A 17,783-nucleotide genomic window follows, 5' to 3' on the forward strand; every position below is an offset into this window, starting at 1 on the left:
TCAGATGCTGAACTGACTGAGCCACCCAGGGGCTCCATTCTGAGTGTTTTTATCATAAAAAGTTACCGCTTTTTCCAAACACATTTTCTGTGACAGGATGATCATGTGGTTATTTTTCTTCATTCTATACCAGTTTTCATATGTTGAACCATCTTGCATTCCAGGTATAAATCTCACTTGGTTATAGTGTATAATCCTTTAAGAAAAATTTTTTTAATGTTTATTTATTTTTGAGAGAGAGACAGAGAGACAGAGCAGAGCATAAGCGGGGGAGGGGCAGAGAAAGAGGGAGAGAATCTGAAGCAGGCTCCAGGCTCTGAGCTATCAGCAGAGAGCCTGACATGGGGCTCAAACTCACGAACTGCGAGATCATGACCTGAGCTGAAGTTGGATGCCCAACCGACTGAGCCATCCAGGTGCCCCAATGGTGTATAATCCTTTTGTTATGCTGCTGAAACCCAGTTTTGTAGTATTTTGTTGATGTTTTTGTATCAATGGTCATAAGGGATACCGATCTGTACTTTCTTATAGTGTCTTTAGCTTTGTTATCGGGGTAAATCCGTCTCATAGAATGAGCTAGAAATTGTTCTTTCCTCTTACTTTTTGGGGGGAAAGTTTGAAAAGGACTGGTGTTACTTATTTTATTTTTTAAGTAATCTCTATACCCAACGTGAGTCTTGAACTTACAACCCCAAGATCAAGAGTCACACACTCCACTGACTGAGACAGCCAGGCATGCCGGACTGGTGTCACTTCTTTAAATGTTGGGTAGAATTCACCAGTGAAACCATGGGATCCTGGGTTTTTCTCTGTTGGGAATTTTTAAATAATTGACTCAATCTTCTATTAGTTATATGTCTATTCTGATTTTCTAGTGCTCCCTTTAATTTTGTTCACTTTTGCTTCATTTATTCTGATAGTCTGTTACTAGGCATGTAAATACTTATCATTACTATGTCTTCTTGCTGTGTTGAACCTTTTACTAATATATAATGTCCTTCATTGTCTTTTGCAGGAATTTTTGTCTTAGTCTACTCTGATATTACTTTAGCTATACTTTTTCTCTTTTGGTTACTATTTGCATGGAATATCTTTTTCTGTCCTCTCACTTTCAATCTATTTTTGTCTTTGGATCTAAAGTGAGTCTTCTGTAGACAGCATATACGTGGATTGTATCTGTATTGTATTGTATTATTTTTATCTATTCTGCCTATCTCTTTTACTTGGATAGTTTAATCCATTTACATTTAAAGTAATTAATGATAAGGAAGGACTTGTTATTTTGCTATTGATCTTCCATATGCCTTATAGCTTTTCTGTTCATGTCCTACATTACTGTCTTTTGTGCTTCATTTTTTGTAGTAAAACATTTAAATTCATTTCCAATTTCCTTTGATATACATTCTCTGGCTATTTTCTTCATAGTTACCATGGGATTATATTTAATATCCTAAGGTGTTTTTTTTAGTTTATATTTTTAAAATTTACATCCAAGTTAGTTAGCATATAGTGCAACAATGTTTTCGGGAGTAGATTCCTTAGTGCCCTTTACCCATTTAGCCCATCCCCCCTCCCAAAACCCCTCCCATAACCCTCAGTTTGTTCTCCGTATTTATGAGTCTCTTCTGTTTTGTCCCCCTCCATGTTTTCATATTATTTTTGTTTCCCTTCCCTTATGTTCATCTGTTCTGTGTCTTAAAGTCCTCATATGAGTGAAGTCATATGATTTTTGTCTTTCTCTAATTTCACTTAGCATAATACCCTCCAGTTCCATCCACATAGTTGCAAATGGCAAGACTGCATTCTTTTTGATTGCCAACTAATACTCCATTGTGTATGTGTGTATATGTATGTATGTATGTGTGTGTGTGTATATATATATATATACACACACACACACACACACCACATCTTCTTTATCCATTCATCCATCGATGGACATGTGGGCTGTTTCCATACTTTGCCTATTGTCAATAGTGCTGCTATGAACATGGGGGTGCATGTGTCCCTTCAAAACAGCACACCTGTACCCCGTGGAGAAATGCCTAGTAGTGCAACTGCTGGGTCATAGGGTAGTTCTATTTTTAGTTTTTTGAGGAACCTCCATACTGTTTTCCAGAGTGGCTGCACCAGCTTGCATTCCCATAATATCCTAAGGTTATGACACACTAATTTGAATTTATACCAGCTTAACTTTAAGAGCATACAAAAGTTCTGTTTCTTTGACAGTTTTGTTTATACCTCTTTTCAGTGGTCAACATAAAATTAAATCTTTATACGTTTTGTTCCACAAAACATAACCTTTTGGGGATGCCTGGGTGGCTCAATCAGTTGAGTGTCTGGCTCTTGATTTTGGCTCAGGTCATGATCTCATGGGTTTGGGAGCCCCGCATCAGGCTCTGTACTGATAGCCTGGAGCCTGCTTGGGATTCTGTCTCTCCCTCTCTCTGCCCCTCCCTGCTCACACTCTAAACAAACAAAGCTTTAAAACATAATCTTTTGGGGCGCCTGGGTGGCTAAGTCAGTTAAGCGTCTGACTTCGGCTCAGGTCATGATCTCATGGTCCATGAGTCTGAGCCCCGTGTCGGGGTCTGTGCTGACAGCTCAGAGCCTGGAGCCTGTTTCAGATTCTGTGTCTCCTTCTCTCTGACCCTACCCCATTCACGCTCTGTCTCTCTCCGTCTCAAAAATAAACATTAAAAAAATTTTAAAAAATTAAAATAAAACAATCTTTTAAATGCATTAGTCTCTTAAATTATATAGAAAACAAAAAGTGAAGTTACACACCAATGTTATAATAATATTAGCTTTTAGACTAATAATTTCTAAAATATATTTGTCTCTTAAATCATACAGGAAACAAAAGGCAGAGTTAGAAGCCATGGTTACCATAATAGCAACTTTTATAATTATTTGTGTATTTGCCTTTACTGAGATCTTTATTTTTAGTTTTTTTAATCTTTATTTATTTTTGAGACAGAGAGAGACAGAGAGACAGAGTGTGAGCAGGGGAGGGGCAGAGAGAGGAGACACAGAATCTGAAGCAGGCTCCAGGCTCCAAGCTGTCAACACAGAGCCCAACACAGGGCTCAAATCCACGGTTTGGGGAATCATGACCTGAGCCGAAGTCGGATGCTCAGCTGACTTCATCTCACCTTAAGGACTCCTCTGAGCATTTCTTGCAGAGCAGATGGAACTCCAAAGTTCCAAGGAGAAATCTGCGGATAGTCTTACTGAGAATCCCTTGTATGTGACTCATCACTTCTCTCTTGCTGCCTTCAAGATTGACTTTTTAAAGTTTGGTCATAAGGTGTCTTGGTGTGGGTCTCCCTGACATCTTACTTGGAGATCATGGAGCTTGGATGTCTATATTCACGTCTTTCATAAAATGCTGAAGTTTTCAGCCATTATTTATTCAAATATTCTCTCTACCCCTTTCCCTCTTCTTCTGGAAGAGGTCTCCCACAATGTGTATGTTCAGCCACTTAATGGAGTAACACAGGTGTTTCCTTGTCTTCAATCTCTCTTCTTTCTGTTCCTCAGACGTAGTTCCATTGTCTCATCTTCAAGTTCACTGATCCTTTCTTCCGCCTGCTCAAATCTGCCTTTGAATCCCTCTAGTGAATGTTTCGTTTTAGCTATTGTACTTTTCAGAATTTCTTTTGGTTTCTTTTTAGGGTTTCTGTTGATTGGTATCTCCATTTGGTTCATACATTATTTTCATGTTTTCCACACCTGTTTTTTTTTAGTTCTTTGAGCATCTTTAAGACAGTTGTTTTAAAGTCTGTCTAGTAGACCTACCATCAAGTCTTTTTCAGAAACCATTTCTGTTGATTTTTCCCCTTTGAATGAACCATATCCTTTGATTTTTTTTTTTCAATTAAAAGCTGGACTTTTGAATATAATAACGTGATAGCCCTGGAAATTAGCGTCTTTCCATTTCCCAATATTACTAAATTACCATCACCACCACCACCACATTTTTTGTTGTTGTCGTCATAGCCTGTCTCTGTGCCAAGGATCAACCTGAGGGACAAGCTTAGGGTCTCTTCGGTTCTATCCTGAGCCTGCACTTCCTCTGGGCACGTGCAGTGACTTTCTCATCTTCCCTGTATATGCAATTGCTTTTGAACACTCTAGAGTGTTTACTATTTGGCTCCCAAAAAGGGGAAAAGGAGAAAATTGGGAACGGGGGTGGGGAATAAGTGTACTGGCTTTTAAATGTCCTGGAATTCTCATCAGCTGGAGGGGGAGGGCTTGCAACCAATGAGGGAAGTGCAATCACAGTGGCTGCTCGCCTCTCACACCTCTGCGACCAGAGGCAGCAGTCAGCTATCAGAGCACAGATCCCCACTATTGGAAGGACAGAGTCCTTTCCCCCTACCCTAACACTCACAAACGTGTGCAGGTGGCTCCAAGACTACAGATGCAGCTGCCTGCCACAAGGCTGGGGGGGGGGGGACGAGGTAACTGCAACCGTACTAAGAGCTGAATTGGACCAAAAGTAACGACAATTTCCTGTCCAAGACTCCCCCCCCCCCCCCCGGAAGTTGCAAATCAATAGACTCCAGAGTTCCAAAACCATCAGACAGGTTTTGCCACAGAAAATGTCTGTGTGCAGAGACAGATTCCTGGTGCTTCTCACTCTACCGTCTTCCCCAAACCCTGTTTCTTTTTTATTATTTCTTACTGATATGCTCTGTTTGGTGAGACATCATTCTCATGATTTCCTTTAGCTCTTTGAGTATATTTAAAATCATTGATTTAAAGTCTAGTAAAGGGGCAGCTGGGTGGCTCAGTCAGTTAAGCATCTGATTTCAGCTCAGGTCATGATCTCACAATTCATGAGTTTGAGCCCCGTGTTGGGCTCTGCACTGACAGAATCCCCGCTTAGGAGTCTCGTTTTCTCCTCTCTGCCCCTTCCCCACTCGCACTTTTTCTCTCAAATACATAAAAAAATAAAGCCTTTAGTAAATATGTGTATACTTCTTCAAGGATGGTTTCTTCTAAGTTTTTTTTCCTGTGTATGGGCCCAACCTTGTGTATTTCCATGCCTCAGAACTTTTTTGGTTGATAACTGGGCATTTTTATAACAGGGGAAGTCTGGAATCAGAGTCTCCTCCTTCCCCAGGGTTTATTGCTGCTTGTAGTTGCCTGTTTGGTGGCGTTTCTCAACTAATGTTTGTAAAGTCTGTATTGTCATGTATGGTAACTGAAATCTCTGTTCAGTCAGCTGAATGGTGAGTCATCATAGACTTCCTTAAATGCCTGAAAACAAGAGAAGGGGAAGGGGAAGGGGAAAGGGGAAGGTGGGAGGGGAGGGAGGGAAGGAGGAAGGAAAATCACCCACTCTGCAGATGGGCTGCTGTCTTGGGACACACCTTCAACGCTCAGACAGACTATAATTCTGCTTTAGCCCACACTTCATGCTTGCACAGAGCCCGAAGGTCAGCCCGAAGTGAGAGTCTAAGGCTTTCTTGGGTCTTTTCCGGGCATGTGCTCAGCCCTGCGCAATCCCGTGCCCTTCATATCCCCAGGAACATACGGGAGCTTTGTAAAGTCCTTTTCCCCCCAACCCCTGATGTACCTCATTCTCTAGCCTTTCCTCCAAGCTTTTAACGGTCTCACTGTTTGCCCCAACAGGGGTGGCTAATACATTTGCCTTTATACTTTTTCAACAACTGTCCCTCTGCTCTGAAGAGTTCTGAGTTGGGTAAAACCAAGGCAAGTCCTTTGAGCCATCCTTCGAGGAGCCAGGAAACAGGCCCAAACAAATAACCACGGTTCTGTGAGAACAGTATTCTACTCCCACTGGTACCAGGAACACGTACCAGGAATGCAGGCCACTGTCCTCAAGGCTGCCAGGAAGCAGGTAACAAATGGGACCGGGGGTAAGTTAAAGTGCCACAAAGCAGTTTTGTCAAGATTCAGCCGTTTGGTGGTGGTGGTGGAGTGGTTTGGTTTGACTAACAATTTTCTGGGTTGCCATAAACTTTTGGTTATTTTCTAGAGTCCCAATAATGTTGATTCTGACAGTTTCTGCCGATTTCTTCTTTTTTACAGAGGAAGGGACTTTCAGAGTTCCCCATTCCACCATCCCGTAGACATCTGCCAGCTTATTCTTTTTGAGCTAAAAGGAAAACTTGGTTACTTTCCAGGGTTTCGTAAAGCAGAGACAATCATGCTCGCAAACTGTAAAGGAGAGAGCGTAAGGCCGCACTGTTCTGAGCCAAGAGTTAATGTGCCATGTTAACAATGCAGACTTCCACTTTGATCAGACCCGAGCATCTGTGTGTATTACGTCATGCGATTAGCAAAATATGTCTTCCTTTCATGCACCTGTAGGAGCACAACCATCACAGGGTGTTTGGCTGAGACATGGCGTCGGGAGGGGTCTGGACACTGCCGGCTGTGATGAGCACAGAGAGATGAGCAGGAGACCATCCAATACCCAGGGCAGCTGACAGAAGCAGAGGCCTCGATGATTTTGCACACGCGGGCCCCCAGACCTGCTCCAGAGCAAGCCCCCAAGAGTCAGGCTTCTCTCTTGGGAGCTGCAAGAAACCCTGATACGGCAAACGGTAAGTGACTCGTCTTTAATTTTGTGCCAAGGCAACTGCTATTTTATTCCGGGTTCTAACGCAGGCAGAAAGCACAGGTTTAGGTCTTCTTTGGAAGGAAAAATAATTCTGGGGTGCCTGGCTGACTCAGTCAGTAGAGCATGCTTGATCTTGGGGTCGTGAGTTCGAGCCCCACAAAGCAGGGTGGAGCTGACTTGGAAAAAAAAGAAAAGCAAAAGTAATCCTTTTCTTTGTGAGAAAATCTTAATCTCTTCCTCCATGAATTTGACGGGACTGCCATTACACGAGCTTAGCCGGAGAACGTGCTGGCCTAACTCACGGGACCCCAGTGTTCCGGAGTCTGACAAAACTCCAGTGTAGAAGTTCTGAGTTCTGCACTCCGAACTGGAGGGCAGACGGTCCTCAGAGGCCTGATGTTAACAAGGGTCGTGTCATTTGCCCTCTGTGACCGCCCTCCAGCATGTCCTCGTCCAGAGCATGCACGGGTGAGTTCTGTTCAGAGAATGGCTGTGCTGTCAAACAGGGAGCAGAACAAAGCCATGCCGAGATGCAGGTGGCAACTCACACCAACTCGCTGACCTGCCCCCCGTGGCTCACAGCCTGGGACTCGAGTTCCTCTCCTGCCACAGCCATTACACGTCAGAAATGTGCGGGTCCTGGACAAACAGAACAGGAAATATTACATCCCCGAGAGGCCACTGGCTCACCCCGACAAGATGCAGAAGACAAAACGGAGCGGGCGGACGGACAATTCAACACCCACGGCACGTATATTCAGCTTTCTTTTTATTTTAATTATAAAACAGTGGCCAATACACAAAGTTTAAAAAAAACCACACACACACACACACACACAACGTAAGTTTTTATTCCCTCTTTTTTTTGCAGAAAATAAATAATGGTCACGTAATAATCACTCACATATGCTTGTCTATAAAAGCATTTCTAAAAATGTCACTTACTGGATTTAATGGTATTACCTTTTTGGCTTTTCAACTGCAAGTAACACACAGTAGATCATTTTATTTCATTAACTTGTTTAAGCACTTGGGCTCTAGCAACTTTGGAAAAAGGCTGTCTGTGAGCTTAAAAAAATCGTATTCCAAGCTATTTTTGAAATAAACTACAAACAACCAGATCGTTAATTTATTTAGGAGGAGAATATAGTTTTGCTCTTATAAAAATCGCCCCCAAAACTCACGAACACCTAACCCGACATAAAAAGTTGGTCTATCTTCATAGGAATTAACAAAGAGAAAGGAAGAAAGCATAATCGGCCCCCGTGAAGTGCATCAAATCAGGTGTGAGCCCTCACAGTACGCTCCGCTTCCAGTTTGGCCCTCGGGAGTTTTAAGAAAGGAAAGCTGTTCAGTCATCTAAACCTATGTTTCTGAAAAGGTAGGACATGGACTCCCCATTGTGAATCCGACGGATGGCTTCCGAAAGGATCATGCTGATATCCACCGTTTTAATTTTGGGGCACTGGAGCTTCTGGATTTCATGTGGAATCGTATTGGTAACCACCACCTGCAAATCGAGAGGAGAAAAACCAAGAGCATCATAAAACCAGGTAGCTTCCCGGCTGGATGTGAAAATGTGATATGTTCTCAAATCTCTGTAGTTTGACTTGACAGGACAGTGGGTCTACCGTACCTTTGATGGTGTTTTCAGTCAATGTGAACACTACTTGTGATTCTTAGGTCAAGATCTGATAACCTTATGTCCACTAAGATGGCTACAGGCAAAAAGAGAGTAAGAACTACTGGTAAGGTGGGAATGCAAACTGGTGCGGCCGCTCTGGAAAACAGTATGGAGGTTCCTCAAAAAACTAAAAGCAGAACTACCCTACGTCCCAGCAATTGCACTACTAGGCATTTCTCCACGGGATACAGGTGTGCTGTTTCGAAGGGACACATGCACCTCCATGTTTCTAGGAGCACTATCGACAATAGGCAAAGTATGGAAAGAGCCCACATGTCCATCAGTGGATGAATGGATAAAGAAGATGTGCTATATATATACAAGGGAGTATTACTCGGCAATCAAAAAGAATGCAATCTTGCCATTTGCAACTATGTGGATGGAACTGGAGGGTATTATGCTAAGTGAAATTAGAGAAAGACAAAAATCATATGAGGACTTTAAGACACAGATGAACATAAGGGAAGGGAAACAAAAATAATATAAAAACATGGAGGGGGACAAAACAGAAGAGACTCATAAATACGGAGAACAAACTGAGGGTTACAGGAGGGGTTGTGGGAGGGGGGATGGGCTAAGTGGGTAAGGGGCATTAAGGAATCTACTCCTGAAATCATTGTTGCACTATATGCTAACTAATTTGGATGTACATTTTAAAAAATAAAAACAAAGAACTACTGGTAAGGATGTGGGGAAACTGGAACCCTCAGGTACCTCTGGTGGGAATGTAAAATGGTTTGGCTACTTTGGAAAGCAGTCTGGAAGTTCCTCAAAAGGTTAAACACAGAGTTGCCATACGACCCAAGAGAAATGAAAACCAATCTTCGTTCAGAAACTTGTACACAAGGAGCCCCTGGGTGGCTCGGTTGGTTAAGCGTCCAACCTCGGCTCAGGTCATGGTCCTGCAGTTCACAGGTTCAAGCCGCATCGGGCTCTCTGCTGACAGCACAGAGCCCACTTTGGATCCTCTGTCCCCTTCTCTCTGTGCCCCTCCCCAACTTGTGCTCTCTCTCAAAAATAAATAAACATTTTAAAAAAGAACAAAAAAACTTGTACACAAATGTTTGTAACAGTATTTTTTTAAGTAGGCTCCATGCCCAACGTGGGGCTTGAACTCACAACCCGTAAGATCAAGAGTCCTATGCTCTACTGACTGAGCCAGCCGGGCACCCCTATAGCAGTATTATTTACAACAGTCAAAAAGTGGAAGCAGGGGCGCCTGGGTGGCTCAGTCGGTTAAGCAGCCGACTTCGGCTCGGGTCATGATCTCACGGTCCGTGAGTTCGAGCCCCGCGTCGGGCTCTGTGCTGACAGCTCAGAGCCTGGAGCCTGCTTCAGATTCTGTGTCTCCCTCTCTCTGACCCTCCCCCGTTCATGCTCTGTCTCTCTCTGTCTCAAAAATAAATAAACGTTAAAAAAAATTAAAAAAAAAAAAAAAGTGGAAGCAACCCAAATTTCCTTAAAGTTATGAATGAAAAAAAATGTGGTATATCCATTCAATGAAATATTCAACAACAAATAAAAAGGAAGTACTGATACTCTACTATGGCAAGGATGAACTTTCACAACAGTATCTTCACTGAAAGAAGCCAGATGCAAAAGGTCACACATCACACAATTCATGTATGTGAAATGTCCCAATTAAGTAAACCTATAGAGTCAGAAAGCAGATTACTAGATGCCTAAGGCTGAGTGGAAACGAGGGGGGGGGTGCTGCTAATGAGAACAGGGTTTTTTTTGGGGGGGGGAGCGAATGAGAATGATGGCTATAAAATTCTGTGGATATACTAAAACCACTGAATTTTATACTCTAAATGGGTGAACTGTACGGTATGTGAATTATATCTCAATAAAGTTGTTTCTTAAAGTTAAGATTTGATAAAGATCAAAAAAAGATAAACAGGCACTTTCCAACAGCTACAAATGGAAAAAATATTAAAATACTCAGCTTTCTTAAAAAAACAAACAACAACAACAACAACAACAACAACAACAAAACAGGGGATTTGGGGCACCTGGGGCTCAGTGCTGACGGTGTGGAGCCTGCTTGAGATTCTCTCTTTCCCTCTCTCTCTCAAAATAAATAAACTTTAAATTTAAAAAAAAGGGATGGGAATAATTTTTAGATCATATTTATAATATACATTCCTTGCTTCCAAAACAAGCTTCATGACAACTTATAATAGAGACGCATATACACAATGAAATTGTTGAAACAGACATAACAACCAAGAATTATTCAGAACCAGCACCAGGGACAGGAAAACCTAGCCTCATGCAATTATTGTGACTCATCATTTTGTATTTCATATTCCTAGCAACTGAGGCAAAAATGGAAACATGAAGAGGAATGTAAGCATCACAGCTTGTACAAGACACAACAGGTCCCGCCCCACAAAAAAAATCCACCAACTGGTATCAAACACAGAACTTTCTACACCATTCACGTGAAATCACAGCTTCCACTACTTTTACGCCTCCTCTGAAGTCCAGTGGGCTCTGGGAGGTGTGGCTCTCCAGCAGCTCCCCCACAGGCCTCTGGCTTGCTCTGCCCGCAAACAGCACCCGTGAGAACCACACGGACAGACCAGTGAGAGCTGCTGTGGGCCTGAAGTCTTCCTAGCCTACTTAACATGTGAATTCCATATTGATTCTCCAGCCCTGGATGCCTGTAGCATCATTCTTGGTCCCTTAGTATGTCTGTCCAGCTGAGTAAGGAGGCTGGATCTGACCTGAGCCACGTGAGCCTGGCCTGTCTGTGTGAAGGCACCTTGGACCCATAAACACAGGGCCAAGCTCAAGGAAATCTGCCGCTGAAGAGTCCAAACGCGGAACTCGGAAAAGTAAATCCAATGTAAGATTTAACCAATCTTACAATTCTGGCCAATGTACGATTCAATACCCAGGAACATACATGGCAAAACACTTCCATTTCTTAAGACATAATGAAAATGTGACGTATGCCGTCAAAGCACACAAGCCAGCGGACCCAGGGGGGTGGACGGAGCGAGGTGAGTAAACCCGAATGGCCTGGCTTCAGCCTCAAGGGAGCCGCGTGCAACCGGGAAATGTGCCCCGTTTGCCTGTCTCCCCCAGTCTCCCCCCACAGGCGTCTGCACCGGCGACAGAGCGGGGCTCTGCAGTCAGGCAAGTTAAGGTCTGATCACAGATGCTCAGCCTACTGGCTGTGTGGCCTTAAAAAGTCACTCACCCTTGCTGATGCTCTCTGAAAGTGGTGTCAACGGGGACCCTGCGGGACTGTGATGGAGCTCGAGCGAGGGAGGGTGGGCACAGCACTGTGCACCACACGCACCATTTGTGAGAATTAGGAAGACTCTGAACTATTACCAGGGGCAAAAGGCAGAGAGAGGCTTACAGACCACGAAATGCAAACATAACCCACATTTTCAGTCCATTCGTAACCACAAAAGAACTCCTCCTTCACCCGCTGTCTATAACCCGGACCGAGGGGGCACAGGAGTGCCAGGGCAGCAGTGCCCACGACGGCGGCTGTTACCTCGTCAATGGCGGACTCTTCGATCAGCCGCGGAGCATCCGAGGATAACAAGCCGTGAGTCGCCATCACAAAGATCTTGTATGCGCCTCTTTCCTTCAGGGTCTCTGCTGCAGCGAGGAAGCTGTCAACGTCATCGATGATGTCGTCCTGTCCAATCACAGAGCGAGTGGAAGGCACATGAACACATGCGCAAAGCCAGGAAAAAGAAAGGGTCCAATTCTACTCTAGCAAATCTGCTGCTGCGTGTAACGCCCCGACGGCAAGGTCACACTGCGAGTCTAAGTGGCTGTGACGCCACCACATTCCCTGCTGGCTTTTTGCAGCAAAGCTCCTCTGCCAGGTGCCTGTCATCTACAGGTGACGTCTTGGCCACACCCAAGGCTCCCTGGGGCCTCCCTCTCTGTCATCCCTTACTGTGCCTAGGACTGTGCCCTCACCCTGCAGGGGCTCCAGAAATGTTCACTGAAGGGTTTTTGGTTTTTGAAATGCATAATAAAGCTGTCAGGAAAGGCTTCTGACTCTACGTAGACCTCTCCTCTTTTCCTGTTAGTTTTCTTCAGTTTCCAAATTTTCTCTGCTGGGCATATGGCAAATATGCTTTTTACATACGTTTTTATAATGGGAAAAACACTAATAGTTATTATTTTAACAAAATATGCAATCCAATGGTTTCCCTTCTATCGACCACATATTCCCAGTATGACAGGATAGAAAATATTGGCCTCCGCCCCGGATTCCTGGCACAGAGCTCCTAAAACTCTTGTAAATTCCTGTGATAAGGATACTAGGAACATGTCTTATTCTAGTATCTGTCTTTGACTCCATCCCTGACACAGGGCTCCTAAAACCCTTGTAAATTCGTACGTGGTAAGAATACTAGGAGCATCTTTTATTCTAAAGAGGGAAGTCTCGGTGGGCTCCCAAATGGGGGCTGGTCACCAGAAAGACGACGCCATGAGGAGAAGCTTGGAATTTCCAGCTCCCCCACCCATCCTCCAGAGAGAGGAGAGGGGCTGGAAACAGAGCTAATGATCCATCATGCCTCTGTGATGAACCCTCCATAAAAATCCCCACAGTACAAGGTGTGGAGAGCTTCTAGACTGGTGAAAACATCCACATACTGGGACGGTGACGTGCCCCCAACTTCACGGGGACGGGAGATTTTGTGCTCTGGACCCTCCCAGACCTCGCCCTATGCAGATCTCTTCATCTGTATCCTTTACAACATCCTTTAATAAACTGGTAAATGTGTTTCCCGGAGTTCCGTGAGCTGCTCTAGCAAATGAATCCAACCTGGGAACGGGGTCATGGGAACCTCCAATTTGTAGTCATATTGTACAGAAGCTGTGGGTAACCTGGGGCAACTCAAGTAGGGTGGGAGTAGTCTTGGGGGACTGACCCTTAACCCTAGCTCAGACCCTAGCTCTGAGTAGACAGTGTCAGAACCGAGTTAAATTGTAGGGCACCCAGCTGGTGTTGTAGACAAAAACCTCCACACATTTGTGTGAGCAATAAAGGAGACACACGGGAGAGAGACACAGGAGGTGGAAAACGGAGTCTTTCCTCATCACACCCAGGCTACCAAAGTTATTTGAACCCCATTACGGTATTAAGCATTGTCTAGAGTTGAATAAATATTCACGTATGTATGTATATGTGTGTGTGTATGTATACATATATATATAACGTCCTTGATATATATATATATATATTCTTTTCAAATGTACACTGATATTACTATGATCAAAGAAAAAAATACTACTTTATATTTTTTTTAATGTTTATTTTTGAGAGAAAGAGACAGCATGAGTTGGGGAGAGGCAAAGAGAGAGGGAGACACAGAATCCAAAGCAGGCTTCAGGCTCTGAACTGTCTGGATGGAGCCAATGCGGGGCTCGAACCCATCAGCTGAAGTCTGATGCTCAACCGACTGAGCCACCTAGGCGCCCCAATACATATTACTTTAATTTTTTTTAATGTTTATTTATTTTTGAGAGACAGAGAGAGACAGAGTGTGAGTGGGGGAGGGGCAGAGAGAGAGAGAAAGACACAGAATCTGAAGAGACTCCAGGCTCTGAGCTGTCAGCACAGAGCCCGACGCGGGGTTCGAACTCGCCAACCGTGGGATCATGACCTGAGCTGAAGTCGGACGCTTAACCGACTGAGCCACCCAGGCGCCCCCAATACATATTACTTTAAAAGTGCTACTGGTAAGGGCGCCTGGGTGGCTCAGTCGGTTAAGTGTCCAACTTGGTTTTGGCTTAGGTCATGGTCTCTTGGCTTCATGAGTTCAAGCCCCGCATCGGGGTCTGCCCTGGCAGTGTGGAGCCTGCTTGGGATTCTCTCTCTCTCCCTCTCTTTCTCTGTCCCTCCCCGACTTGCGCTGTCTCTGTGTCTCTCAAAATAAATTTTTTTTTTTCTTAAAAGTGCTGCTGATAAAATTGTACAGCCACTCTGAAATAGAGCTTGACAGGTTCTTATAAAACTGTATTTGCAATTACCATGCAACCCACCAATTGCACTTTTGGTCATTTATCCCACAAAAAGGAAAACTCTGTTCACACAAAAACCCATACACAAAAGCACAGAGCAATTTTATATCTAATAGCAGAGAACGAGAAACAATCCAAATGTCCTTTCATCAGTGAGTGGTTCAACTGGGGTACCAGCCTACATGGAATACTGTTCAGCACTAAAAGCAAATATTAATATACATAACAACTTGATGGATCTCCAGGGAGACGTGCTAAGTAAAAAAAAAAAAAAAAAAAAAAAAAAAAAAAAAATCAATCTTAAAGGGCTACCTACTATATATTCCACTTATATGACTTTCTTGAAATAACCATTATAAAGACAGAGGACACAGGTGCCCGAGTGGCTCAGTCGGTGAAGCATTCGGCTTCAGCTCAGGTCATGATCTCGTGGTTCATGAGTTCAAGCCCTGAATCTGGCTCTGCGCTGACAACTCAGAACCTGGAGCCTGCTTCACATTCTGTGTCTCCCTCTCTCTCTCTGCTCCTCCCCCATTCACGCTCTGTCTCTCCCTCTCTCTCCAAAATAAACACTAAAAAAAAAATTTTAAGTAAAAAGGAGGGCAGACTAGACACGGCCACAAGTTAGTGATCAGGTGGGCAGGAAGGGGGTGTGGCCATAAAGGAGTGGCACAAAGGAGCTTCGTGGTGATGGAACAGTTCCATATCTGGATTGCAGTGGTGGTTACACAAAGCTCCACGTCCATATGCACGTATGCAACACCGGCAATATCAGAAGCAGCTCTATGAGTGGTGGTGATCTGAATTTCCAGATTGTGGTACAGTTAAGCAAGGAGGAGGACGCTGGATAAAGAGGACACAAGATGTGTCTGTATAATCTGGGGGGAGCTACTTCCTATGAATCAATAATTACTTTAAAACAAAAAAGTTGTGGGGTACCTGGGTGGCTCAATCGGTTCAGCGTCCCAACTTCAGTTCAGGTCACGATCTCGAGATTGGCGGGTTCGAGCCCCGTGTCAGGCTGTGCAGACAGCTCAGAGCCTGAAGCCTGCTTCAGATTCTGTGTCTCCCTCTCTCTCTACCCCTCCCCCACTCATGAGCGCGCATTCTCTCTCTCTGTCTCTCTGTCTCTGTCTCTCTCTCTCAAAAATAAACATTAAAAAAAGTGTTTTTGTCTTAAATGTAGTTGCAGCAGAAAGGGGGCAAAGGCTTTACTGCATTCACAGCATCTTGTTACTATAGATTTTGCTGATTAAGGAATAAATTAACGGGCACAGCTATTATTACCCTATAGGGTGACATCGGAGATTTTCTGATTCAGAAAAAGTACAAACAAAACTATAAGCACCAGGGAGCCCTGGTTAATTGGCGCGGCCACTTTGGGAACAATTTGGCACCAGCCAGTGAAGTTGGGAATGTGTGTGCCTTAGACCCCCCAGCCCCACTCCCAGGCACCGAGGAAGTCTAACGTGTATGCACCAGAAAAGAGACGCAACACTGTTCAAAACAGTATTATTTGGAAACAGAAAAACTTTACGTTCAGGGGAGCCTGGGTGGCTCGGTCAGTTAAGCGTCTGACTTCGGCTCAGGTCATGGTCTCATGGTTTGTGAGTTCGAGTGCACAGCCTGCTTCGGATCTTCTGTTTCCCTCTCTCTGCCCCTTCCCTGCTCTTGCTCACTCGCTCTCTCTCAAAAATAAACAATCAAGGGCCGCTGGGTAGCTAAGTCAGTTAAGCATCCAGTTTCAGCTCAGGTCATCGTCTCACAGTTCGTGAGTTTGAGCCCTGCATTGGGCTCTGTGCTGACAGCTCAGAGCCTCGAGCCTGCTTCAGATTCTGCGTCTCCCTCCCTCTCTCCGCCCCCTCCCCAGCTCACACGCATGCACGCTCTCACTCTCTCTCAAAAATAAATAAACATTAAAAAAATAATACATAAGGGCGTCTGGGTGGCTCAGTTGGTTAAGCGTCCGACTTCAGCTCAGGTCATCTCTCACAGCTTGCGAGTTCGAGCCCCGCGTCGGGCTCTGTGCTGACAGCTCAGAGCCTGGAGCCTGCTTCAGATTCTGCGTCTCCCTCTTTCTCTGCCCCTCCCCTGTGCTCTCTCTCTCAAAAATAAATAAAAAATTTTAAAATAATAACAAATAAACATTAAAAAAAAGAAAAACTGTATGTTCAATGCCTGGAGAACAGATCAGTAAGGTGAGTGTTGGCTGTACCATGGAACGGGCACACAGCAATGAAGAAACGTAACGTGCAACCACATGTTAACTACACAGAGGAATCTCAAAACAGCGTTGAACAAAAAGTCACAAAGTACACAAAGACTTCATTATATAAACATGAAAAACCTGCAAACGAAAACAACCTAGTGTTTCGGACACACGCGCTCATGGCAGACTGCAACGGCAAGTAAGGGTACGAATGACGACTTTCAGGCTGCTGACAACCTCTGCGGGGAACAGAGGAAGGGGAGACCAGGGCAAAGCCCAGAGCTGGCTTCAGGGGGACAGGACAATGTTCTGATTCCAAGCTGAGTAATGGGGGACGCACGTGTTCATTTTATTCCTCTTGTAACTATACAGGCATTAAAGACACTCCTTTCGTGTGCTAGTTTTATGAGGTGCAAGAGGATGTGTGTTTTAAACAGTCGTAATCAATTTCGGACGCTTTCAGCACAAAACAATTTCCCATGTTATGAACATCAGCTGCACAATATTTTAGTTGACTAAGGAGTTGTAATTTCTTAGTAAACTAATGATAACAATTTTCAATTTTTGGACCAAAGTAAACATTTAGCCCAGGTACCAACTTAAATGAGACTTACCTGGCCATACCGCTATCCCCACATCATTAGCAAATAATTCAGCAGAGTAACAATGGCAAAATACAACAATGAATAATAAAAGAGGTCTACATACCACAATGATGGCGATCCTTCCTCCCACATCGCCAACAACTGTGATTGGGGGCTTTTCTTTAGGAATTAGCACTGGTCAGAAGAAAACACACACACACAAAAGTTTCTATATTAAAACGTACGATACAGCCTCTAAGAAGTTAATGTCTCATGATAAAAAGACTCAAGAAACTAGCAACAGATGGAAACTTCCTCAACCTGATAAAGGGCAACTGTGAAAAATTCACAGCTGACATCATGCTTAATGAAAGATTGAAAACTCTCCCCTAACATCCGGAACAAGACAAGGATGCCCATCCTCTCCACTGCTATTCGACATTGTACAGGAGGTGCTAGCCAGGGCAATTAGGCAAGAAAAAAGAATAATAAAAGGCATCCAGATTGGAAAGTAAGAAGTAACACTATTTCTATCAGCATGTGACTTGATCCTACATATAAGAAATACCAAAGAATCCACAAGGAACTACAAAAGCTAATACACCAATGCAGCAAATATTTTAAGGTAACACACAAAAATCAGTTGTTTCTACATGCCAGCAATAAACAATCTAAAGAAGAAATTAAGAAAACAACTCC

General features: G+C 44.0%; 1 protein-coding gene across 2 annotated transcripts in view; it reads right to left on the reverse strand.

Moving 5' to 3' along the window:
* Positions 1-7,433: 7,433 nt before the first annotated feature.
* The window catches only part of PRPSAP2 (phosphoribosyl pyrophosphate synthetase associated protein 2), a 45,818-nt gene continuing 35,468 nt past the window's right edge, over positions 7,434-17,783 (reverse strand). For both annotated transcript variants that reach the window (XM_042966142.1, XM_042966141.1), the window contains 3 exons: positions 17,209-17,279; positions 11,800-11,946; positions 7,434-8,108 (listed from right to left, as the gene is read on the reverse strand). In XM_042966142.1, the coding sequence (XP_042822076.1) occupies positions 7,950-8,108; positions 11,800-11,946; positions 17,209-17,279 (377 nt within the window). In that variant the 3' untranslated portion in view covers positions 7,434-7,949. The remainder of the gene's footprint in view (positions 8,109-11,799; positions 11,947-17,208; positions 17,280-17,783) is intronic.

The sequence above is a fragment of the Panthera tigris genome, chromosome E1 (genome assembly GCF_018350195.1).
Source record: "Panthera tigris isolate Pti1 chromosome E1, P.tigris_Pti1_mat1.1, whole genome shotgun sequence".
Lineage (NCBI taxonomy): Eukaryota > Metazoa > Chordata > Mammalia > Carnivora > Felidae > Panthera > Panthera tigris.